The sequence below is a fragment of the Erythrolamprus reginae genome, chromosome 1, assembly GCF_031021105.1.
Source record: "Erythrolamprus reginae isolate rEryReg1 chromosome 1, rEryReg1.hap1, whole genome shotgun sequence".
Lineage (NCBI taxonomy): Eukaryota > Metazoa > Chordata > Lepidosauria > Squamata > Dipsadidae > Erythrolamprus > Erythrolamprus reginae.
In genome coordinates, this window is record NC_091950.1 from 314268970 (window position 1) to 314295810 (window position 26841).

At 43.1% G+C, this 26841-nt stretch overlaps 1 protein-coding gene across 2 annotated transcripts in view; it reads right to left on the reverse strand.

Moving 5' to 3' along the window:
• MAP3K5 (mitogen-activated protein kinase kinase kinase 5) overlaps window positions 1–26841 on the reverse strand; it is a 142745-nt gene that overhangs the window by 70242 nt on the left and 45662 nt on the right. For both annotated transcript variants that reach the window (XM_070733590.1, XM_070733591.1), the window contains exons 3-5: window positions 25128–25151; window positions 3414–3607; window positions 1237–1405 (exon numbers count right to left, since the gene is read on the reverse strand). In XM_070733590.1, the coding sequence (XP_070589691.1) occupies window positions 1237–1405; window positions 3414–3607; window positions 25128–25151 (387 nt within the window). The remainder of the gene's footprint in view (window positions 1–1236; window positions 1406–3413; window positions 3608–25127; window positions 25152–26841) is intronic.

Genomic DNA, 26841 nt, shown 5'->3' on the forward strand with positions numbered 1-26841 from the left:
CAGGTGGGAAAATGGTGGATTGTCATTGCGCTTATAATATAATGTCCCCCAATATGCAAAATTGATTTTTTTAAAAAATTCTGAATATTAGCTATTTTATATCCCTTTTCGTAGCTGTAAGCATAATGTAAATGCAGACTGTTGCCATGGTAACAATATTCATTTATTAAATCTAGCAACTATACTTTCAAGCTACTTGTGAGCATATCTGGTAGTAATAATCTATTCCAAGCCCTCTGTGGAGTGTACCTAGCCCTGATTTATTCTGGGTCAAGAATGACCAAAATATCCTCTAAAAATATGATAAATTTAAAGCCCTCTGCAGTCAATTTAGACACTGAACTCCCACACATTTATACCTTTCAAAATAACAAAAATCATCCCTTTCTCATCCCTGCCCACCCACCACCAAACTAAACCTTTGAAAGGGAAGAAAACTGGGAGGATGGAGGAAAATCTGGTTTGGTAGGAATGACTGCTATTTTTAGAAAAGAGCATTCACTGTAAATTTCTTTACAAAGTCTCCCTTGTTTCGCTTCTATTTGCATTTTTCAGGAATGAGTGCTTGTTTTATGAAGGCAAAAAAGAAGAAAAAGAAAGTATGGCAAAGTGGGAGGATACTGTAAGTTTGCTGGCACATAAAAATAATTTGTAGCTCAGGGAAATGGGGATTAAGTGGGTGGGTTGATAAAAAAAACTTAGCAAGGACTAAGAGCATGCTTAAGGTACATAAAATATTGCAATGACCTATGCTGACTAAGATTGAATAGAGGCCCTTCATATCTTGATGAAACAGAGTTAATAGAAGTACAGTGTTCCCTCGATTTTCGCTGGGGATGCGTTCCGAGACCGCCCGCAAAAGTCAAATTTCCGCAAAGTAGAGATGTGGAAGTAAATACACTATTTTTGGCTATGAACAGTATCACAAGCCTTCCCTTAACACTTTAAACCCCTAAACTGCAATTTCTCATTCCCTTAGCAACCATTTAGATTATTACTCACCATGTTTATTTATTAAAGTTTATTTAAAAAAATATTTATTAAAGGCGGACAAAAGTTTAGCGATGACGTATGACGTCATCGGGCAGGAAAAACTGTGGTATAGGGTGGGAAAAACGCAAAATATTTTTTAATTAATATTTTTGAAAAATCGTGGTATAGCCGTTTCGCGAAGTTCGAACCTGCGAAAATCGAGGGACCACTGTAATACGTTTAAATTAAGCATTTGATTCCTACCTGAATATCCCTGTAAGATAACAGCAAGTTTATCACAATGTCAGCAGACAAAAGCTCAATGTTATCCATCCGTTGTCTTATCCTAGCCAATTCGGCAGCTAATTCCTTCCCAGTGTACATGTTACGAGCTTTTCTGATATCATTAAGAATTGATTCCCTGAAGTATTGGCTGGAAGTGAAAATAAATAGTTAGCATAAACCTCAATGTTACAAACGAGCCCCTTTGTCTGTCTGTTTTACATACAATGGGCAAAGATGAACCAGGAATATTGACCTAATTAAGTATTGCAAATATGAACTGAATATGTAGATGATGATTTATTTTATTTTGTGACGTCAGATTGGTGCTGAATCTCAGTGGCCACCCTGATGGACCTTCTCCAAAATAATTTCTCCCTAACCTGGGCTTTCAGTTCTTCCAAAATGCACCTATTGATTCTGTTATCAGATTATCCATTTTGGTTTCAGGCTGTCCTCTTTTCTCTTTCTCTCCAGTTTTCCTGGTATTGTAGATTTCTCTCTAGCTCTTTTTTAAAAAAAATACTTTTAATTGAATTTTTCCACATTCAAAAGACAAAACATAATTTCACAAATACAGCTTTACACTTTATGATTTAGATTTCTCAAGGGAGTTGGGTATTCACATTAATATATCCAAAATATGACAATTTGATTTTCCTAATTTGTGCCTTGAAAACTTTTAATTGGCTTGTTCTAGGATCTATCACAAGTCAAATTGTCCTCAAGTGTTCTCAAGTCATGGGATATAAGCATTGTAATTTAATTCAGATTACTGGTTATCTGACAGACCTATCACTGGCTACATATTTTACTCATAAGTCATTTCTCACGAGGAAGCAAAGATCCTCAGTGGCAAAGATGCTTCACCTAAAGTTGGGCAAGAAGTCCACTTGGTGTTTGTAAAACATTTTGGCACTCTGTTTCCTTGAGGCATTTATTTCTTTGGGGAAAAAGGAGGAAGGGATGATAACAAACTGTCAATTTGGCCCTTGGAGCATCCCTTCAAAATGTTCACAAATCTGTAGCAACTGATTATTCAAGAGTGATGAATGAAGGGACCAACTGGTTATTCAGGATGCCCATCTCCATTTTTTTAAAATCTCCAGTTCATATATCATCATCATCATCATCATTATTATCATCCTTGCACAGGCTAGTAGATGGCCTTAGGCAAGCATCTCAGTGTCATTCTTTCTCCAATAGTAGGTAATAGAGTAAAATAATGTTAGTCTATATCTCAAGGATGTTGATACATCAAATAAACAAACAAACAAAGCATTTGATTTGGGTTATTTATTATTAAAATTCTATGCTACCCATCTCACCAAGGCTTTTAATGTTTCTAATATATAAATGTCAGGTATGAGTATTATCAAACTTAATGCTTTGCCTGTTGAACAGCAAGAGGCTTCCCCAGGTTGCCATTATAATTCTGAAGAAGCAATTTATTTCCAAAATTGAAGGGGGGGGTGTCTTTTTTTCTCAGGCTTCTTTTCTCTGTCTCACCTCAATAGCCCATCCACCACCACACCACACCACACCACCCCAAATATGTCTATCACTTCCAAGCCATGTATCTTCCCCATAAACCTAAAAGGGAAATTGCATCTTATTTCCAAATGGTGAAGGGTACAACACAAAGTGGTTTTTCTCCTTTTTTGGACTGCTTTTTATTAATCATGAAAGCTTTTGACAGATGGAAGATTGGATGGAACAATGGACCATTACTAATTTGAAACCTGAATCTGGTTCTCAAATACTTCTGGTCAGAGGTAATCTGGAAGCCAAAGTTCAAGCAACTAGCTATCCTAAAAGGAAAGTACTCTTGATAGACATGGACAAGATATCTTCCTGATTATGAGTTCAATTAATGAGTGGAAAAACTTGCCTTCGGAAGTTGTGGATTTTCCAACACTGGAAGTTTTTAATAAGAGATTGGACAACCATTTGTCTGAAATGGTATAGGGTTTCCTCCCTGAGCAGAGGGTTGGACTAGAAGACTTCCATGGTCCCTTCCAACTCTGTTATTTTGGTACTTCTCTTAGGTATTGTCCCTTGGCTGCTGCTATCAAATGCTATGTCTGTTACGCTTATTGGGTCCATGTGGTTTCCTTTTTACAGCAAATTTGAATGTTACAGCTGAAGACACTCCATACCTTGAGCTGCCCTGTGCCATCTTCAAGAGCTGAATAAAGCGGTCAACCAAGGGTAAGCATATTGGTCCCAGCAACAGTTCAAAGTTGGGTTGCATCAATTCAGTCAATCCCTTCATGAAACTGCTGTCACAGCAATAGATTTTGTTATGGGGAGTTATCATATATGGAACAAATATATAATTGCCCGTGCACATCTGTAGAAAAGAAGGAAAAACTTTAGGAATACAAATTATAACATATATAAAATAATCCTAAAATAAATATACTTTGTAGAATGTAACTAACACCTAACATAATTTTTGTATTGTAAATCTATTTAATCTGTGCAGGTTTCCTTATTAATATATTCTGCCAGCACTTATAAGATTAAGACCCCATCTTTCCATAAAGGAACATACAGCATTTTATGCCAACAAAATGAATCTACACAACAACAAATGCAGCAACATATATGACATTAAAAATAATGAATAGTTAATTAAAAATGGAATGTTTTTCCATATTTCCCCTATCAAAGTAATGATGCATCTGCCATCCCAACACTGGTGTCCAGATTCCTATCTATCTGGAAATTTATGTTCATAGTAACTGGGGATGAGGGATACTATAATCAAGCATGTCTGGAGTTGTTATTTATGTTAGTTATCAGATTGGGAAAGAATTGGCAGAACATTACTATTTAAGGAAGGAATTCTGCTCTGAGTCTGTTTTGGAATGAGCGGCATATAAATACAATAAATAAATTATTTCAAGGACTTTTACTGAAAGAATAACCTGCACATCAGACAAGTTTGTATATAAAGAAGCTCTGCAGGTGAGCAAATATTTGGATTAGTCAAGGGTAAGGAATTATAGAGATGGACCTCTATTTTATCATTTGCTGTTGTAAACATGATGGATATTTTTTGTAGAATAGGCGTTGATTGCTTACCTGAACGCCTCTTCTCGTACGGTGAGCGGGTACAGCAGTCACATGGGTTGCTCATGTCCAATCCGGTGGAACTGAGCCTAGTGTTAAAAAAGCTTGCTGGATCCGCCCCTTCCCCAGAATTCGCGAATCCATAGACTAGGCTCAGCTGTGAAGCTCTGTAGTGTTCAACTCTCATTGTTAGAGGAAGAAAAGTTATAGGAAAGTAAAGAAGACACATACAAGGGCGGGAAGTGACTGCTGTACCCGCTCACCGTACGAGAAGAGGCGTTCAGGTAAGCAATCAACGCCTATTCTCCGTACTGAAGGAGCGGGTCCAGCAGTCACATGGGACATACCCAATAGATGGTCCCTAGGGTGGGATTAGATTGCTATCGTGAGAGATAACGGATTGGAGTACCCTTCTGCCGAAGGCAGCGTCCGCTGAAGCGTAAGAGTCAATTTTGTAGTGCCTGATGAAGGAATTTGGCGAGGCCCCAGTGGCTGCTTTGCAGACCTCCTCCAACGGGGCTTGAGTCGCCCAAGCGGCCGAGGTGGCTGCGCTCCTGGTGGAATGCGCTGTAATGTTCTTTGGGACTGAAAGGGAGGCCGACTCGTAGGCCTTAGATATAGTCCCTCTGATCCAACGGCCAATCACTGTTGAAGACACTTTGGTACCCATGACTCTGGGGTGATAGGCTATAAAAAGTGCTTCTGACCTCCGAAAGGGTCCTGTGCGTTGGATATAGATCCTCAGCGCTCTGATGAGATCCAGGGTGTGCCATCTAATTGCCAAGGGATGGTCCCGTTGGAGACAGAAGGAAGGCAAGACAATATCCTGTGTTCTGTGGAACATGGAACTGACCTTGGGTAAGAAGGTGGGGTCCAGTCGCAAGACTACCTTGTCCTGATGGAATTGGCAGAGGTCCTGCCTGATTGAGAGGGCAGCCAGCTCCGAAATGCGTCGGGCAGAGGTAATAGCCACCAGGAATGCTACTTTAAAGGATAGGTACCTGAGGGACGCCGATTTTAGGGGTTCGTATGGTGCCTGCGTGAGGGACTGGAGAACCCGTGGCAAATCCCAGGATGGATACCTGTGGACCTTGGAAGGTCTGAGGTTGGCTATACCCTTGAGGAATTCCTGAACTTCTGGAAAGGAACGGAGAGGCTGTCTGCGGAGCCCCGCTAGGACAGAGGAAATGGCCGCCAGATGACGCCGGAGGGTGCTGGTGGAAAGTCCTTGATGGAAACCTTGCATAAGGAAGGAAATGATCCTGTGTATGGGGATGCACAGGGGAGAAAGGCCTTCCTGTAGACACCACTGGTGAAACTTGGACCACGTATGGTCGTAGATTCGATTGGTCGAACCCCTTCTGGCCTTTAAAATGACCTCCACTGTATCGGGGTCGTGGCCACGCAGTTCTAAGTCTCTCCTGATAACAGCCAGGCGGTGAGGTGGAACCACTCCGGGTCTGGATGGAATGAGGCCCCCTGCCGCAGCATATCCCCCGAAACGGGGAGTCGCCAAGGGTCCTGGACGGACAACTGTTGGAGATCCGCGAACCAGGGCCGGCGGGGCCAATGAGGGGCGATTAGGATTACTCGGGCCCTCTCGGTGAGGACCTTGTGAATCACGTCCGGGAGAATTGGAATTGGAGGGAATGCGTAAAGTAGGCCTGGAGGCCATGGACTCCGGAGGGCATTGATTGCTTCCGCTCCCGGGGATGGAAATCTGGAAAAGAAGCGAGGGAGTTGGGCGTTCGCATTGGTCGCGAAGAGATCCAGAACTGGTAGGCCGAATCTGAGGCTGATTTGATGGAACAGGTCTTGATGGAGATTCCACTCTCCTGGGTCTATCGTTGCTCGAGATAGCCAATCCGCCTGGACGTTGAGGCTCCCCGAGATGTGATCGGCTAGGAGCGACCGAAGATGTTTTTCCGCCCAAAGGCCTAACTTGAGGGCCTCCCTCATGAGGGCCTTGGATCTCGTGCCCCCCTGTCTGCAGATATGGCTTTTTGTGGCAATGTTGTCGGTGAGAATGAGAACGTGCCGGTTGGGAATGCGAGGAGAGAAATGCTTCAGAGCCAGGGATACGGCTCTTAACTCTAGCCAATTGATTGGCTTGGAAGCTTCCTCCGGGGACCACGTGCCCTGGGCTATCATCCCCTGGGCGTGGGCGCCCCATCCTGATAGACTGGCATCTGTGGTGATGACAAATTGATCCGGGCACCTGAACGGGGATCCTTTGTCCATGGCCGGAGACTTCCACCACTTGAAGGATCTGCGAACAATTGGTGGGATGACAATGCGACGACTTGAGTTGCTGTGCCCCGATCTCTGAAAGGGTAATAGGAGCCACTGTAGTTCCCTAGCATGAAGGCGAGCCCAGGGAATGATGCCTATGCATGACACCATCTTCCCCAAAAGGGAAGACAGGGATACTATGGAAACTGAAGGTTGAGATAAAATGCATGAAATTAACTCCCCTATACTGATTTTTCTCTCAGGAGAGAGAAAGACCTGGGAGGATTCTGAATTAATAACGGATCCCAGGTGTAAAATGGATGTGGAAGGTTGGAGATGACTTTTGTCAAAGTTGATGGAAAATCCATGGTCCTGTAGAACTGACATGGTGACCGAAAGGTCTGTTTTCACTTTCTCTAGGGAGTTCCCATGAATCAAAATATCATCAAGGTAACATAAAATGTGGATGGGAGACGCCCGGATATAGGCCGCCAGAGACCCCAAGAGCTTTGTAAAGACCCGAGGGGCCGAGGAAAGGCCAAATGGCATCGCCCTATACTGGAAATGCCTGCCCTGAAAGGCGAAACGTAAAAATTTTCTGTGGCATTTGGCTATAGGAATATGGAGGTAGGCCTCAGTGAGGTCTAAAGAGACCATGAAATCTCCCGGGTGGATGGCGGCCAAAATGGATGATAAGGAGTGCATCTTAAACTTCCTATATTTGATGAATAGGTTCAGCTTCTTTAAATCCAAAATAGCTCTCCAACCTCCGGAGGATTTTGGAACCATAAATAGGATGGAATAAAAACCTAGACCCTTCTGACCGGGGGGAACCGGTTGAATGGCTCTGATGGACAATAAGTGGGAAATGGCCTCCTCCATACGGTTACAATCTGAGGAGGACCTGGGAGAAGGGCAGGAAATAAAACGTTTAGGGGGAGGAGAAGTAAATTCTAAAAGAAGGCCTGTTTGAACAGTGTCAATGACCCAGGGGTCCTTGGAGGTGAGACGCCAATTAGAGGCGAAATGGGCTAGACGGCCACCTATGGGAATCGAGGAAAAACTACCATCTAGGTTTTTTTGAAGCTCTGTTAGAGGACGCTCCCCTTTGGAAGCGAAAACCTCTGCCCCTGGAGTTCCTACCTTGGGAACGAAAGCGGGGGGAATACTGACCTGGAGATCTCTGATAGGAAGCCGCTTGATCTTGTTGACGCCCTGGGCGACGAAAGGACTGCGTTTTGGTAGCCTTTTTGGTGGTTGGACCCAATACTTTCTTCTTGTCCGTGGTTTCCGTGAGGAGTGGATCCAGAAGATCCCCGAAAAGAAGGTCGCGCTTTAAGGGTCCCAGAGATAACTGCCACTTCTGACGTACTCCTGCTTGCCAAGGGCGAAGCCATAGGAGTCTTCTTGCCGTTGTAGAAGCTGCAATAGACTTAGCAGAAAATCTAGTAGATTGTAAAGTGGCATCAGCCACGTACTGAGCAGCTGCAAAGACCTTGTTGAAGTCTTGTTGACCTCTCAAGTCATCGGGAGGAATATGCTGTTGAAGTTGGCGAAGCCACAGAAGCATGGCTCTGGAGAAAAAGGAAGCCGCTGCAGAACTTTTAATGGCCCAGGAATCTGCGGTGAATCCTCTTTTGAGCATCTGTTCAATCCGCTTGTCCTCTGGGCGGAGGACTTCCTCTGCTTCGCCTGGCACAGCAGCCGCCGAGTGAAGGATCTTGACAGGTTCATCCGGTTTAGGAAAGGAAAGGAGCTCCTCATAGGAAGAGGAGAGTTTGTACAACTTTTTGTCCTTGGATGTGGGATTGAGCCCAGAGGCTGGGAAATCCCACTGCTTAAGTAAGGCATCTTTAAACAATTTAGGCATAGGAATTACCTCATTATCCTCCTGTTCCTCTGTGAAGTAAGGTAAATTCTCCTCCGGGGGATCAGTGGATGTGGAGGCCTGTTTCTCCTGGGCCGCCAATCCCGTAGAAATTCTAGCTTTGAGGAGGAGAGATTTGAACAATTGAGAGGGAAAAATAGTAATTGGAGAAGGAACCTTTATTTGGGATTCCTCATCATCTGAGAGGCCTTGAAAGGGATCCTCATCCTCCTCCATATCCTCATATTCGTCCTGAGAGGAATCTGATTCATCCTGAATAGGAGCTCTAACCGTTGGGGAAGAACCCAAGGGGCGGGAGGGACGAGGAGGAGGAGGAGGTAAGGGAAGCGCATTGATGGTAGAGAGTTTAGCATCAATGGCCTTGGATAACACAGAAAAAATAGATTGGAATTCAGGAGGTAAACTAGAAATATCAGCAGGAATGGCAGAAGAATCCCTGAAGGCCTGGGAGGATCCTGGCTGGGAGGAATCTTCAATAATATCTGGTTCCTCTGGACCTACTCCCCATAGGTTAGGTTGGGGTCTGTCTAGGTTTGGCTCATCCAGAGATAACACAGTGACCCCAGAAGAGGGCAGATTAGAAGCCTCTGGGGGGTCATGACTACTGAGTACTTGGGCCTGTACTTTCAAACGCTTTGCTGATTTGTCATGGATTTTTTGTAGGGCTAGGTCCCTTCTCTTCTCGGCCCTGGTGACTTTGGTCGAGGGGCGGGCCCCTGAAGAAGAGGAGGAAGAGGCCTGGGGGATACTGGTAATCTCATCGCCTGTAGGCCTGGCCTCTCTGGGACCTTGAGTGGTGCCTCTCTTGGGAAAAGTAGCCATAGTCTGACAATTAACAGAAGACAAGGCTGAGCCAATAACTGAATAATTAGGGAGAAGAATTTCAAAGACTTCCCAAGAGGAATGGATCCTGCTCCGAGGCCTCGGAGCTGCTGAGACTTGAGGGCAATCTGGGCAAACCCAGAGTTCGTGTCCCCAAATACAGCGTGGCCAGCCTCCCTAAACTTTAATTAAAGTAACCAAGGCACTCTGGTTGGAGGCTTAGCCGGTGGAGAATTAAGCCTGAGCGTCCCAAAGCCCACTCCGGGATCCAAGCGGTGGACTGAGGCCTACGCGGCTGGCAGAAGGCCAACACGAGAGGCCTAAATTTAAAAAGGGCGCGAAGGCCTTCGCGCCGAAAAATCGCTCCGTAATAGAATTCTTAAAGGGGAAGCGATCGACTAAGTCCAGGAGACTAAAACAAGCGTCTCACTCCGCAGGAGGTATTTCTTAAGCCCTTTAACAATAATACTATAATAAATCAATGAAGCAATACTTGCACCAAGACCTCCAGGCCAAAGGATTAAAGGAATCCACAAGCGGCAGCGGGGATCGTAAACGGCAAAACAGCCGGGGGAAAACGAAACCGCAACTTCTCCCAAAGGAAAAATGCCGAGCCACAAACGGCTGGCGCTATTAGTGCAAGTAAACAAATAAGGATAAACAATTCTTACTACTTTTGAAGGAAAGATCGAAGGGAAGGTGTTAGAATGTTGAACGAGCTATCACAATACAACCGCAGGATATGCGAACTGAGCGAATTCTGGGGAAGGGGCGGATCCAGCAAGCTTTTTTAACACTAGGCTCAGTTCCACCGGATTGGACATGAGCAACCCATGTGACTGCTGGACCCGCTCCTTCAGTACGGAGAAGTGAAAGGGAACAACTATAATTTTAATTGATAGCATTGGAAATGCAGATACCACGAGAAGAAATTTTTGGTATTATACAACAGCTATTTGCATTATTCTGCATCATAATATATACATTAATTATAATGTAAAGAATATAAGGAAAGTCAAAGGTTATCGCAGTTGAATTATTGCAATATTATCAAGCACCTTGACTATGTTTTTCATATCAGTATTGAACATAAAACTTTCATGTAATTTTTAAATATTTAGAATTAATATACTTAAATTACTGCCCTGTGTGGAAAGCATAAAAAAGGATATAAAAGGATAAAACACCATTTATCTAAAAGAAACATTTTATATTGGCTGTAAAATAAAGCATGCTAAGACATAGGCTGCTTAAAAATATATTATCAAGCAGCTCAGTTGACATAGTTACTTCTTTTAAAGAAGAGTAAACAAAGCAGTGGATTGTGATAGAAAACTCTTGGTTTCAGGCTATGAATGAAAACTGGGTAAGCTAGTTGGCTTTCATGCCTAAGGAAGAACTACAATTTCCTGACTAATAGCCAGGTGTCTTAACCACTAGACTAAATTGGCTCTCATTCTATCAACCGAATCCTATCAACAATTATGAGCAAGCTAAAATGTAATTTGTTTTATTTAAAATATTAGTAACATTCTATTAATATTGAGATTTGTATGCCGCCCCGAGTCTTCGGAGAGGGGCGGCATACAAATCTAATAAATTGAATTGAATTGAATATTCTATTAATATTAATAAAAAAGATCAAATTTTAGAGATCATAAGCTATAATGCTATTACTACTAATTATGCTCATGATGAGAGCACCACAGATAGATAGATGGATGGATGGATGGATGGATGGATGGATGGATGGATGGATGGATGGATGGATGGATAGATAGATAGATAGATAGATAGATAGATAGATAGATAGATAGATAGATAGATGAGAGACCAGACAGATAGACATTAGCAAGCTGTGCTCATTCTTTTTTACAATTCCCAACTTTCTCAACTAGCTCTCAATGTGATGACTGGAAGTTGGGGGACTAAAGCAGTGATGGGTGGCTCACATACAACCTAGATTCTATGCATACACAGATGAAGCTTAGCTTGCACAACCCAATTCCTAACAGGCTACCAGACTGAGACTAGTCTACGGCCCAGGGAATTAGGGACCCCTGGACTAATGTACTGGAAAGCAAAAGACTGTGAAATATTGACCTAACCTAAAATAGATAAAACTCTGAATTCCCTAGAAAGAAATTCAGGTTTCTCTATAGAGTGGACCTCCATATAAACAAGCAGCATGTTGATATAAATTTCTACTTTTTGCAGTAATTACAGCACTCCTTTGTTAGAAAAATCCTGTCAACTCAAGAGAAGCTAAGGCATGTTAATTATTAATCCTCCCTTACTACATTAGGCAATATGCTTTTGTAGCATTCATTATATCTTTTATAATTATGCCCAAGAGGAAACACTAACAGGATGATGATGAATCAGTTCTTGTGCGAACCTTATTTTGCCATTCTCAGAAACACACATAATAAGTATGTTAGAGCCCCATTGAAATGTCCTCCCTGCAGCAAGTTTTTGAGTGGTAGTAATAAATAGCAAGATCCAGAGTTTCTTAGACTTGGGATGGTTAAATTTTTCCCGACGCAGAGGCACATGTGCACACGTGCACATATACACAGCATTAGGAATTTAAAATGAATAACATCATGAACAATTATTAAGATTTAGGGAAATTTTCTGATCTTTCGTCACTGGCCTAATGTTCACATTTATTTGTGAATTGGATATTCATCCCACTCTTTCTTCCGGACATATTTCATCATTGAAAAGTAGGTATCAACATCAATGAAGCAATACATTTAGTAACAGGATATCTCAAACCTACACTAATTGAAAATATATATTCTCTCTCTGGCATTGCCCCACCTTAAGATCAGGAGAGAAGTTGCAGCACACACTGAGAGAACTAAGCAAGAGAATGGATATATCCCCCAAACCAACCTGACTCAGATCTAGCAACAACTTTATGGCAAGAACAAACATTCTTGAGGGTACACAAGAACAAAAATGAGTTAAAAGATAGAGGAAGGAGACCGTTAAACAAGGAATAACATTAAAGGAAGATATGGCTGAAGGATCCGACCTCTGTTATATTATCTGGAGAACAATGAATAGGCTGAGAGTTGGAATGTCAAAATATAAAAGTTTGTTTATTTAGATTTGTATGTTTATGTTTATTTAGATTTGTATGCCGCCCCTCTCCGCAGACTCGGGGCGGCTCACAACAAAGTGAAAAACAATTTACAACAAATCTAAATTTCTACTAAAAACATTTTAAAAACCCCATTTTCTAAACACATATACATACACACATACCATTTATAAATTGTATTGTAAATTGTATTGTAAATTGTAAAAGTAATATGCTCAAGTAGAGGCTCTTAGCAAACGGACAACATGCTGTGTGAATCTGGAGAAACACAAGTCCAGCCCATCTGTTGATATGAAGGCTACTACCAGAAACATATACACTGGTACCTCTACCTAAGAACTGGGTGTTCAAGATTTTTTTGCCTCTTCTCAAGAACCATTTTCCACTTACAAACCTGACCCCCCCGAAACTGTAACTGGAAAAGGCAGGGAGAAGCCTCCATGGGGCCTCTCTAGGAATCTCCTGGGAGGAGACAGGGCCGGAAAAGGCGGGGAGAAGCCTCCAGGGGGCCTCTCTAGGAATCTCCTGGGAGGAGACAGGGCCGGAAAAGGCAGGGAGAAGCCTCCATGGGGCCTCTCTAGGAATCTCCTGGGAGGAGACAGGGCCGGAAAAGGCAGGGAGAAGCCTCCAGGGGGCCTCTCTAGGAATCTCCTGGGAGGAAAAAAGGCCCTCCACCCTCCCTGTGGTTTCCCCAATCGCACGCACTATTTGCTTTTAAATTAATTCCTATGGGGAAAATGGCTTCTACTTACAAACTTTTCTACTTAAGAACCTGGTCACGGAACGAATTAAGTTTGTAAGTAGAGGTACCACTGTACCAAATAATGACTCATTTTGGGATTTGCCAACAAGAAAGCCAAGAAGCTGGCTTCAATAAAATTTGACCCAGACACCGAAGATGAAACATGCAAGGAGCAGTTACAAATTTAACTCCTAGAAACAGTTAAGTTGCCACATAATTCTCAACTTATATTCTTTCTCTCTGTCTCTCTGTTTAGAATTAAGGTCACTTGAGAAGTCTATTTACATACGGCAATCCTATTTTGCTTCTCTGTTTGTACAAACTACATGCTATTTTTCCTGTAAGCCATCAGCATGTTCTAGAGTTGGGACAGATAGACTTTCCCAAGTAAGTCGGGCATGTGCAATAGGAAACTGCAGTTGGACCAGAAACCTAGGCACGTGGACTCACTACATTTCATATTTATTAATTTAAATTTTGAGGCCATCCAAATCCTTAATTCTGGGCCAACTAACAATATAAACAGGGGGGGGAAATTAGTGCAGAACATCCAGAATTGTTCACTTGCACTTCTGTTTCTGGAATTTAAAATGCTCACTGTTTTTGACGGCACAGTACCGGTAGTAGAATCCTTCAAGTTTTCAGGTTCTATAATCTCCCAGGATTTGAAATGGACACCTAACATTTATTTATTATTTATTTATTTAGATTTATATAGCACCCCTCTCCGAGAACTCGGGGTGGTTCACAACATATATAAAGAGAGAATAGTAAAATCAATCCAATTAATACATAAAAACAATCCTTAAAAATCTACTTTAAAAACTTTAGAACCATCATCAAAAAGTCACAACAAATAAAGCTCTTCCTGTGTCAACTTAGAAAGTGCAGACTGGCCCAGGAGCTGTTGATACAATTCCACTGAGAAATTATTACATCCATCTGTACTCTTATAATTGTCTGGTTTGGTACAGCAATTAAACAGGATAGGTACATACTCCAAAGTTAGGACTGCTTTCCATAGAAGGCCTGTATGTTGCACGAATCTGGAGTAGGACTGAGAAAATAACTACAGAATCCTCACATCCTGGACTTAATCTGTTTCAACTCTTTCCCTCAGGACGCCGCTATAGGGCATTACATGTCAAAACAACTAGACAGTTTTTCCCCTCATGCCATCACTCTGCTGAACATCTGATCACAGTATTGTCTTACATCTAAGTATATTCACCCATGTTGTACGGCTGTATTATTATTATTATTATTATTATTATTATTATTATTATTATTATTATCATCATCATCATCATCATCATCATCATCTTCTCTACTACCACCTATTATTGGTATCATAAGAACATAAGAGCCATGCTGAATCTGGCCAAAGCCCATCGAGTCCAGCATTCTGTGGTCACACAGTGGCCCACCAATTGTACATGGCAATCTTGAGCAGAAAAAGAAGGCAAAACCCTCCCTTTCCCCTGACCCCCAACAAATGGTACTCAAGGGAATCTTGCCTGCCTCAACCAACATAGAGGACATCCGTTTCAATAACCACTGATATACTTGGCATCCATGAATCTGTCTAATCCTGCCTTGAAGCTATCCAGGCCGGCAGCTGTCACGACCTCTTCTGGAACTGAATTCCATAAACCAACGACCCTCTGGATGAAGAAATATTTCCCTTTATTTGTCCTCGCTTTCTCACCTATGAGCTTTAGGGAGTTCCCCCTCGTCCTATTATTGTGTGATACAGAAAAGATTTTTTCTCTATCCACCTTTTCTATCCCACGCATGATTTTATACACTTCGATCAATTCATTATCATTATTATGATTATCTTGTTGCATTGCATGTACACAGAGGGCTTCTGCACTATGTCCTTATGTGTCTAATCACACTTGGCTAAATAAAATATACTACCATATTCTTTTTTAAAAGTTTGTGCTGTTTTTTGTAATTTATCACCATTAGCTGCTTCAGACAACATGCATGGAAATGTTGTTTTTAAGAATACAGTAAATTAATTAACTACATGTTTAGTGGTTAAATAACTGGCATACATTTTTTTTCAAATGCAGGAATAAAAATATGAAGAGTAGGTTGCTTTCCTAAAACCTGACCCACTCATACCAGAAATGCCTAAAAGAAATGTAGCTGGCATCAACATTTTTATATCTAGCATAAAAATTAATTGCTGCTGCTTCTGGCCAGTCTGAGAAATTTTTAATTTTTCATGAATATCACTAGAGTACAAAAACTCCAGTATCTTGAGACAGTCCTCTATAGTGACACTTCCCAAAGTTGTGTTCCTCATGCCTCAAATATAATCACTTTCAAACACATTTCCTGGTTGGGTTTCAGAAGTAGTCTTCAAATACAGAAAAGAGACAAAAAAAAATATCCTACCCAGCTCTGCAAAATAATTTTCTTTGCAAATTGCCTAGAGATACACATTGGCATTCAGCATTTCAATAACTTTGATGTCAGCCAAATGACAACTCTTTAAGATAAAGCATCCTTCCTCCCTCCTAACACCAGCAAATAGTCTGAAGCTCATAGAAGACATGTTCAATGATCAGTCCTGAAGCTCATAGAAGACATGTTCAATGATCAGTCCTCATAAGAGACAACATTCTTCAATTTTATGTTTGTTTTTAAAGCCTCTCTCCATGTAATCAGCACTTTTCCACATCCTATGCTCTTGAAGCCTAAAAATGACTTGAGTTATCTGCCAAGAGATTAGATTAGATTCGATTTATTGGATTTATATGCCGCCCCTCTCCCTAGACTCGGGACGGCTCACAACAATGGTAAAAAAAACAATACATAGTAACAAATCTAATATTTAGCCATCTAAATTACAGTTTTAGGTTAAAAAAATCCCCCAACCCCCCCCCTCAACCCCCAAATATATAAAAAACAAGCACACAGTCGATTGCTGGCATCTTCGGAATTCTACTACTTACTATCAAATTTGAACTATGGAAAACAAGATCCTTTCTGCTCTTTTATCAGACAACAGCAGAATAGGCGTTGATTGCTTACCTGAACGCCTCTTCTCGTACGGTGAGCGGGTACAGCAGTCACATGGGTTGCTCATGTCCAATCCGGTGGAACTGAGCCTAGTATTAAAAAAGCTTGCCGGATCCGCCCCTTCCCCAGAATTCGCGAATCCATAGACTAGGCTCAGTTGTGAAGCTCTGCAGTGTTCAACTCTCATTGTTAGAGGAAGAAGGATATAGAAAGGTAAAGAAGACACATACAAGGGCGGGAAGTGACTGCTGTACCCGCTCACCGTACGAGAAGAGGCGTTCAGGTAAGCAATCAACGCCTATTCTCCGTACTGAAGGAGCGGGTCCAGCAGTCACATGGGACATACCCAATAGATGGTCCCTAGGGTGGGATTAGATTGCTATCGTGTGAGATAACGGATTGGAGTACCCTTCTGCCGAAGGCAGCGTCCGCTGAAGCGTAAGAATCAATCTTGTAGTGCCTGATGAAGGAATTTGGCGAGGCCCAAGTGGCTGCTTTGCAGACCTCCTCCAACGGGACTTGAGTCGCCCAAGCGGCCGAGGTGGCTGCGCTCCTGGTGGAATGCGCTGTGATGTTCCTTGGAACTGAGAGGGAGGCCGACTCATAGGCCTTAGATATAGTCCCTCTGATCCAACGGCCTATTACTGTTGAAGACACTTTGGCCCCCATGACTCTGGGATGATAGGCTATAAAAAGTGCTTCTGACCTCCGAAAGGGTCCTGTGCGTTGGATATAGATTCTCAGCGCTCTGGTGAGATCCAGGGTGTGCCATCTAATCGCCAAGGGATGGTCTCGTTGGAGGCAGAAGGAAGGTAGGACAATATCCTGAGATCTGTGGAACATGGAACTAACCTTGGGTAAGAAGGTGGGGTCCAGTCGCAAGACTACCTTGTCCTGATGGAATTGACAAAGGTCCTGTCTGATTGAGAGGGCAGCCAGCTCCGAAATGCGTCGGGCAGAGGTAATAGCCACCAGGAATGCTACCTTAAAGGATAAGTACCTGAGGGACGCCGATTTTAGGGGTTCGTATGGTGCCTGCGTGAGGGAATGGAGAACCCGTGGCAAATCCCAGGATGGATACCTGTGGACCTTGGAAGGTCTGAGGTTGGCTATGCCCTTGAGGAATTCCTGAACTTCAGGGAAGGCTCGGAGAGGCTGTCTGTGGGGGCCCCCTAGGACAGATGAAATGGCAGCCAGATGACGCCGGAGGGTACTGGTGGAAAGTCCTTTATGGAAGCCTTGCATAAGGAAGGAAATAATTCTGTGTATGGGGATGCACAGAGGGGAAAGACCTTCCTGTAGACACCACTGGTGAAACTTGGACCACGTGTGGTCGTATATTCGATTGGTCGACCCCCTTCTGGCCTTTAAAATGACCTCCACTGAGTCGGGGTCATGACCACGCAGTTCTAAGTCTCTCCTGATAACAGCCAGGCGGTGAGGTGGAACCACTCCGGGTCTGGATGGAAAGAGGCCCCCTGCCGCAGCATATCCCCCGAAACGGGGAGTCGCCAAGGGTCCTGGACGGACAGCTGTTGGAGATCCGCGAACCAGGGCCGGCGGGGCCAATGAGGGGCGATTAAGATTACTCGGGCCCTCTCGGTGAGGACCTTGTGAATCACGTCCGGGAGGATTGGAATTGGAGGAAATGCGTAGAGTAGGCCTGGAGGCCATGGACTCCGGAGGGCATTGATTGCTTCCGCTCCCGGGGATGGAAATCTGGAAAAGAAGCGAGGGAGTTGGGCGTTCGCATTGGTCGCGAAGAGATCCAGGATTGGTAGGCCGAATCTGAGGCTGATTTGATGGAACAGGTCTTGGTGGAGGTTCCACTCTCCTGGGTCTATCGTTGCTCGGGATAGCCAATCCGCCTGGACGTTGAGGCTCCCCGAGATGTGATCGGCTAGGAGCGACTGGAGATGTTTTTCCGCCCAGAGGCCCAACTTGAGGGCCTCCCTCATGAGAGCCTTGGATCTCGTGCCCCCCTGTCTGCAGATATGGCTTTTTGTGGCAATGTTGTCGGTGAGAATGAGAACGTGCCGGTTGGGAATGCGAGGAGAGAAATGCTTCAGAGCCAGGGAAACGGCTCTTAACTCTAGCCAATTGATTGGCCTGGAAGCTTCCTCTGGGGACCACGTGCCCTGGGCTATCATCCCCTGGGCGTGGGCGCCCCATCCCGATAGACTGGCATCTGTGATGATGACAAATTGATCCGGGCACCTGAACGGGGATCCTCTGTCCATGGCCGGAGACTTCCACCACTTGAAGGATCTGCGAACACTTAGTGGGATGACAATGCGCCGATTTGAGTTGCTGTGCCCCGATCTCTGAAAAGGTAACAGGAGCCACTGGAGTTCCCTAGCATGAAGGCGAGCCCAGGGGATGATGCCTATGCATGACACCATCTTCCCCAAAAGGGAAGAGAGAGTTACTATGGATACTGAAGAATTAGATAAAATGTTAGAAATTAACTCCACTATACTGAGTTTTCTCTCGGGAGAGAGAAAAACCTGGGAGGATTCTGAATCAATAATGGATCCCAGGTGAGAAATGGATGTGGAAGGTTGGAGGTGACTTTTATCAAAGTTGATGGAAAATCCATGGTCCTGAAGGACTGACATGGTGACAGAAAGGTCAGTTTTCACTTTCTCTAGGGAGTTCCCATGAACCAAAATATCATCAAGATAACATAAAATGTGGATGGGAAACGCCCGGATATAGGCCGCCAGGGACCCCAAGAGCTTTGTAAAGACCCGAGGAGCCGAGGAAAGGCCAAATGGCATCGCCCTATACTGGAAATGCCTGCCTTGAAAGGAAAAACGTAAAAATTTTCTGTGGCATTTGGCTATAGGAATGTGAAGGTAGGCCTCAGTGAGGTCTAAGGAGACCATGAAATCTCCCGTGTGAATGGCGGCCAAAATAGAAGATAAGGAGTGCATCTTAAACTTCCTATATTTGATGAATAGGTTTAGTTTCTTTAAATCCAAAATAGCTCTCCAACCTCCGGAGGACTTTGGAACCATAAATAGGATGGAGTAAAAACCTAGGCCCTTCTGACCGGAAGGGACCGGTTGAATGGCTCTGATGGACAATAGATGAGAAATGGCCTCCTCCATACGGTTACAATCTGAGGAGGACCTGGGAGAAGGGCAGGAAATAAAACGTTTAGGGGGAGGAGAAATAAATTCTAAAAGAAGGCCTGTTTGAACAGTGTCAATGACCCAGGGGTCCTTGGAGGTGAGACGCCAATTAGAGGCGAAATGAGCTAGACGACCCCCTATGGGAATAGAGGGAAGATTACCATCTAGGTTTTTTTGAAGCCCTGTTAGAGGAAGCTCCCCTTTGGAAGCGAAACCCTCTACCCCTGGAGTTCCTACCTTGGGAACGAAAGCGGGGGGAATACTGACCTGGAGATCTCTGATAGGAAGCCGCTTGATCTTGCTGGCGCCCTGGGCGACGAAAGGACTGCGTTTTGGTAGCCTTTTTTGTGGTTGGACCCAAAACTTTCTTCTTATCCGTGGTTTCCGTGAGGAGTGGATCCAGAAGATCACCGAAGAGAAGGTCGCGCTTTAAGGGACCCTGGGATAACTGCCACTTCTGGCGAACTCCCGCTTGCCAAGGGCGAATCCATAGGAGTCTTCTTGCCGTTGTAGAAGCTGCAATAGACTTAGCAGAAAATCTAGTAGATTGCAAGGTGGCATCAGCCACGTACTGGGCAGCTGCAAAGACCTTGTTGAAGTCTTGTTGACCTCTCAAGTCATCGGGAGGAATATGCTGTTGAAGTTGGCGAAGCCACAGCAGCATGGCTCTGGAGAAAAAGGAAGCCGCTGCAGAACTTTTAATGGCCCAGGAATCAGCGGTGAATCCTCTTTTGAGCATTTGCTCAATGCGCTTGTCCTCTGGGCGGAGGACTTCCTCCGCCTCGCCTGGCACAGCCGCTGCCGAGTGAAGGATCTTGACAGGTTCATCCGGTTTGGGAAAGGATAGAAGCTCTTCATAGGAAGAGGAAAGTTTGTACAACTTTCTGTCCTTGGTGGAGGGATTAAGGCCAGAGGCTGGAAATTCCCACTGTTTGAGTAAAGCATCCTTAAACAATTTAGGCATAGGAATTACCTCGTTATCCTCCTGTTCCTCTGTGAAGTAGGGTAAATTCTCCTCCGGGGGATCAGTGGAAGTGGAGGCTTGTTTCTCCTGGGCCGCTAATCCCGTAGAAATTCTACCTTTGAGGAGGAGAGATTTGAATAATTGAGAAGGAAAAATAGTAATTGGAGAAGGAACCTTTATTTGGGATTCCTCATCATCTGATAAACCTTGAAAAGGATCCTCATCATCCTCCATATCCTCATATTCGTCCTGGGAGGAATCTGAATCATCCTGAATAGGAGCTCTGACCGCTGGGGAAGAACCCAAGGGGCGGGAGGGACGAGAAGGAGGAGGAGGTAAGGGAAGCTCATTGATGGTGGAGAGTTTGGCATCAATGGCTTTGGACAACACAGCAAAAATAGATTGGAACTCAGGAGGTAAACTGGAAATATCAGCAGAAATGGCAGAAGAATCCCTAAAGGCCTGGGAGGATCCTGGCTGGGGGGAATCTTCAATAATATCTGGTTCCTCTGGACCTATGCCCCATAGGTTAGGTTGGGGTCAGGGACCCCAGAAGGAGGTAGACTAGAAGCCTCTGGGGGGTCTTGACTACTGATTACTTGGGCCTGCACTTTCAAACGTTTTGCTGATTTGTCATGAATTTTTTGTAGGGCTAGGTCCCTTCTCTTCTCGGCCCTGGTGACCTTGGTCGAGGGGCGGGCCCCTGGAGAAGAGGAGGAAGAGGCCTGGGGGATACTAGTAATCTCATCGCCTGTAGGCCTGGCCTCTCTGGGACCTTTAGTTGTGCCTCTCTTGGGAAAGGTAGCCATAGTCTGACAATTAACAGAAGACAAGGCTGAGCCAATAACTGAATAATAAGGAGAAGAATTTCAAGGACTTCCCAAGAGGAATGGATCCTGCTTCGAGGCCTCGAAGCTGCTGAAACTTGAGGACAATCTGGGCAAACCCAGAGTTCGTGCCCCCAAATCCAGCGGGGCCAGCCTCCCTAAACTTTATAATTAAGTAAACCAAGGCACTCTGGTTGGAGGCTTAGCCGGTGGAGAATTTAGCCTGGGACCCCCAAGGCCCGCTCCGGGATCCACGCGGTGGACTGAGGCCTACGCGGCTGGCAGGAGGCCAACACGAGAGGCCTAGATTTAAAAAGGGCGCGAAGGCCTTCGCGCCGAAAAAATCGCTCCGTAATATTTCTTAAAGGGGAAGCGATCGACTAAGTCCAGGAGACTAGAAGGCGTCTCACTCCGCAGGAGGTATTTCTTAAGCCCTTAAATATTTTGTATACAATAAATAATCAATAAATCAATAGATTAATACTTGCACCAGGACCTCCAGGCCAAAGGATTAGAAGAATCCACAAGCGGCCGCGGGGATCGTATCCGGCAAAACCGCCGGGGGAAAACGAAACCGCAACTTCTCCAAAGGAAAAAAGCCGAGCCGCAAACGGCTGGCGCTATTAGTGCAAGTAAATAATAATGGTAAAACAAATCTTACTACTTTTGAAGAAAAAGGATCGAAGGGAAGGTGTTAGAATGTTGAACGAGCTATCACAATACAACCGCAGGATATGCGAACTGAGCGAATTCTGGGGAAGGGGCGGATCCGGCAAGCTTTTTTAATACTAGGCTCAGTTCCACCGGATTGGACATGAGCAACCCATGTGACTGCTGGACCCGCTCCTTCAGTACGGAGAAAGGTACTACGTGGGTTTTTCTTATTTGACCAAATATAACGTAGGATAAATGGTTCTCCTGATCACACTATTCTGCTATAGTTATGAAACACCAGAGATGCAGGGCATTTAATCAGAGTCTGATTTCATCATTTTTGTACTGAGAGAATGGGGAGAAGTATTATTTTGGGGTTTCAGCTCATGTTTTCAAAGGTGTTATTTGTTCTTGCAAATTAACTAGTATTCTCCTCACTCTGCCACCCCAGGAACCTTTGAATTCTCTGCATGATCAGCTTGGCTTTTGTGCTGCCTTCAAGTTATAGTTTTGTGCAGATTCTTATCTTTTCTGCCCAAGGCACAGCTGTATATCCTTCCTAGTTCATAAAACAGCCAGGGATAAAGACAAGTGTTGGTAAGAAGTGCTTAGCAACAAAAGATGTTTGAGCTAAATCATTTCGTTATTAGTTTAGGCGCTGTTCCTATCCAGAGAGACTGTGGGTGGCCTACATTCTCTTCCCCTTACCAAGAAAATTGAAATAGGAAAAAATATCATAAAAGAACAACCATCTAAATAAAAGTCAAACTACCCCCCCCCCAAAAAAAGAACCATGGATACTGAAGAACAATAAACACCCAAATACAACCAATGTGGGCTTTCAGTTCCCACTCTCTCAAAAATCTAAGTTTTTATAGTTGCACCTTAAAACTCAACAGGGTAACATTGTTCTTCTGCAATAAAGACTACAATAAATGTGATGTAGGCACAGAAAGTACACAACAATTCTAGGAATAATTCTGGAAAATGAATTTGCTTTGCAAGTTCTCTGCAAGAGAAGAAATGGTAACTTTTTTTTCAGTATCTATCACCATATGATTTTAGATGGATCAAATTTATCACACATTAGCCAAAATTCACCCTACACTTTGTAGCATGTGTCATCTGTATCCTTTTTTTCCTATTAAAAATGGAAGTCATATTAAATATTGACACTTTCTCATATTTGTCATGTCTCTTGGCAGACTTCATCTCAGAAGAACATCATTAGTCTCCTGGGTATAGGAAACGAAGAGGCTGAGTTAGAGGTCAAGGTTAAAAGTGTCACAACTTGGGAGACCTAAGTCCAACCACCCATGAATTCTGCTAGTGCCAATTTAGTTTGGACTGTTAGTTCACTAGATTCCTATATTAAAGGCAGTAATAACAAACTCTTCTATGCTTTGAAATCAACCAATGTTTCTGGTTTGTTTCACATTGGAGAAGAATAAACGCAGCAAACTACTAAGATAATAAAGTGAAGTCTTATTCCTTTAAGGCACATCCTTCAAGTTTTAGAGAGCTGTATAATTCCTCTCTACATGGAAATACCTCTGAGGACCACCCAGAAATGCATTTAATACAAAATATAGCGGCCCAGATACTAAGATCACATTATACTTGCGCTACAAGCCCTATCCCATTTACAGACAAGCTTCTGCATTCTCCCCCTCTCTCTTTCTTTCTCTCCCTCCTCTCTCTCCCTTCCTCCCTCGCTCTGCCTTTGTCTGTCTGTCTGTCTCTGTCACACACACACATAAACACCTTTTACTAGTTTAGCACAATAAAATCAAACAATTGTTAAAGGATGGCTCCCTCAAGTCACTCAATTATTTTTGATCAGTAGAAGATTCAAAACAGAAGGAAGACTACTGTTGATGAAAAGAATCAAAGTTTAAGAAGATAGACAGGAATGTTTTTTTTTCTTTAAACAAAATGCGGACTAATGGAATCCGCCTCCTTCAGACATAGAAAAAGCCACTTGTTTAGATCAGGGGTGTTGTGAGTGCTCCTGGTCCACCTCTGGTCATGTCAGTTTCTGAGGAGGATGAGCCAGACCCCTCTGGATACCCTGGGCCAGGGGGGTTGCCAGCTGATGCAGAGAGTGAGAGTGAGGGAGAAAGTGACTTGAGTGAAGCCAAGGAACCACTAGAGGGGGCTGATCTGACAATGGAAGAATGGTCCCAGTCAGAGGATGAGGAAGACATTAGAGTGGATAGATCCTCGCTATAGGAGATTGCTGAGAAAGCAAGAGGAGTTGCATAGTAAAAGGTATTAGCTTGCAGCCCTAGCCTCTTTGGGGTGTGACGTCACTTCCAGGCAGTATAAAAGCAAAGGATTTTGGGTAATTGATTGTGGGGTTTCAACGCCATTCAATGGAAGAGTCGGGGAGATTTGCTCCGAGGGCCGTGCACAAAGGATGTCAAATTCAATTTCATGGAGGGTTGCATCGGGGCTGTGTTTAACCTCGGGGAGCCAGAGTGGGCATGACAAGGGTGGGCGTGGCCAGCTCGATGTCACTTGTGTCAGGGGCGCCTGTCATGGCCCGAGCACTCTGCCGGTGAAAATGGGCTCCCGCGCTCCATTTTGACTGTGAAGGCCTCCTGCAACCCTCTGCCAGCAAAAATGGAATCGGGAGTGCAGCCCAAGCTATGTTTTTGCTGGCAGAGGCACCACAGACCAGTCCTTTGCTGTTCTGCCCTACAGGCCAGATCTAAGCACCCCATGGGATGAATTCAATCCTCAGCCCTTCAGTTTGATACCCTGTTTTACATGGTATAGTTTCCTCCACCCATATCTATTTCTTTTTACTATACCAAACTGAAAGCTTTTACACAGCGACATACATACTTCTGGCCTACATACATACTTCTGGCCTAACCAATACAGTTTTTCTTTTGTATACAAAAGCCTGCATGAGTTGTGAGTGCTGGGAAGTCTACGTGACATGCAGAGTCTATCAACCACTGACAATTGTAGAGACAGGAAATGCATCCATCTGAACACAGCTTGCAAATGCAGAAGCATAAAAAGAAAGCCAGGTTAAAAGAAACTCGGTGTGAAGCTGTAAGAATAGAATGAGTAAAGAGAATATGAAAATAATAACACAAGAAAGACTGTTCATTTGAAGAAATCGGCAAATTTTAAAGGCACAAAAACTGGTTAATACAATACCAAGCATCACATTTATTACAGTTTCAAAAAGGTTTTGCTAGGAATTGAACTGAATCACTTGATAGTTACCATATATAATTTAATGGAAAAATCACTAGAATTACAATTACATCTTTAGACTTTACAATTAATAAGGAACTTTGCACAATTCAGAAACATATATAGCAGAAGCTGAAATTTCACTTTTGTTTTTAAAAATATACTTACATTATTCTTCTGGCAGATAATTTCCTGTAAAAGGGGGAAAAACAGATGAGATAACTACCCATGAACAATGTATGCATCTACTTACTGTATACTTAACAAAAAATACAGTTAATTTTTTTTTCTCTGGGAATTTTAGATTTTCTTCACAAAACTCTGTTGCTTGGCATAAAAATAAATTGTGGATCATATTAACATTATAGTAGTTGTTGAATGAAAGGGCTTTAAGTATCACTAAAATTCCTCATGTTGTTAAATCAAAAGGTTTTGGCCCTAGAAATTAAGCAAATGAAACTTATCTTGGAATGAGCATAGGTGAATTGAATAAGAAATACTTCATTTGTTCAGTTCAAGTGTATCAATGAAAAATGAAGAAGGGCAAAAAAAGTAATTAGTGAGACAGCGGAAAAATTATTACTATTTACAGAGCAACATTTTAAATTAATCAATCAATCTGCTTTCACATTTATTCTGAGTATTTACCCTGTTTTAAAGCTGAATTAATAGCATGCCAGCACTGACACAGCAACATTTTTGTATATTTATTCTCTGACCATTAAATGTTTTGTGTGGATGTGACAGAGTTAATTAACTGCTTTTTAATGTAATGTGATCTTAGTTTATAGTTTTAACTAATTAGATTTGTATACATATTGTTTTTTTGTACTGTATTCTGTGAGCCACCCCGAATCTTTGCAAAAGGGCAGCATACAAGTCTAATAAATAATAATAATATTCCAGACTTGTTTCTTTTGCACATTTTAATTGTTTATGACATCAGGAAAAAAGAAGTCCGATCAAAAAAGAAAAAAGGGACCTAAATCCTTATCCTACAGGAATGCAAGCTCTCACTCTAGGTAACTGTTCAGTGGAATAATGTTGTTTTGTGCCTTTGCTAAAAATAGTTCTATCTGTTATCGGAAACCTCATATTCATCAACTGTTATTTATAACAGCATCAAAATTGGCTAGAACTGACAGCAACATGATGACGCAGTCTCATATGTATTACAATGTTTCTGAATGTAAATCATTTCCTTTTTGAAATCTTCAGTATGAAGCTACATGCGCCCCAGCTAAAATACCTCTGAGGAGTTTGAGGAGTAAAACTAAATAAAAGCACATGTTTGTACATGAAAAGAAAAGGTTAATATTACCATCCCATCTGGCTTACGTTCTACATGTACATAGGAAGATCATGTAGGAGATGATCAAGTCCTCATGCCCACAAGAGATCTAAGTCCAGCCCACCCAGAATTCCTTCTACTCTTATCTCCCGCTAATTTCCCTGGGCTGTTAGTAGTTCAGATTCTTGTAGAGAGCTCACGCATATAATAAATCTGTATATCATTTAAACTGTCTGGATCTCCTGATTTTCCTTGCAGTCAACAGATCTGGGCTACAGATTACAACACTTTTGAAAGATTTATATTTGTTGCTACTGTTATACAAAAAGGAGAATTTTGTCAGGGAGAAATTTAGTTTCAAGTGGAGCAATAATGTGCAACTGTCTATCTGAAGGCTTTTAAATGAACGAGGCATGCATTCTACAGAATGTCTCTATCTCTTAATAGAGATGGTAACATTTTGACAAGTATTGACCTAGCAGAAGACTAGTATGTTTTTTACTGCCTTCTATAGTCAGAATTTCTGATGGCCAAGACACAAATAACTGTTTTACCATATACTATCTCTCATGTAGGTTAATCCAACTGATG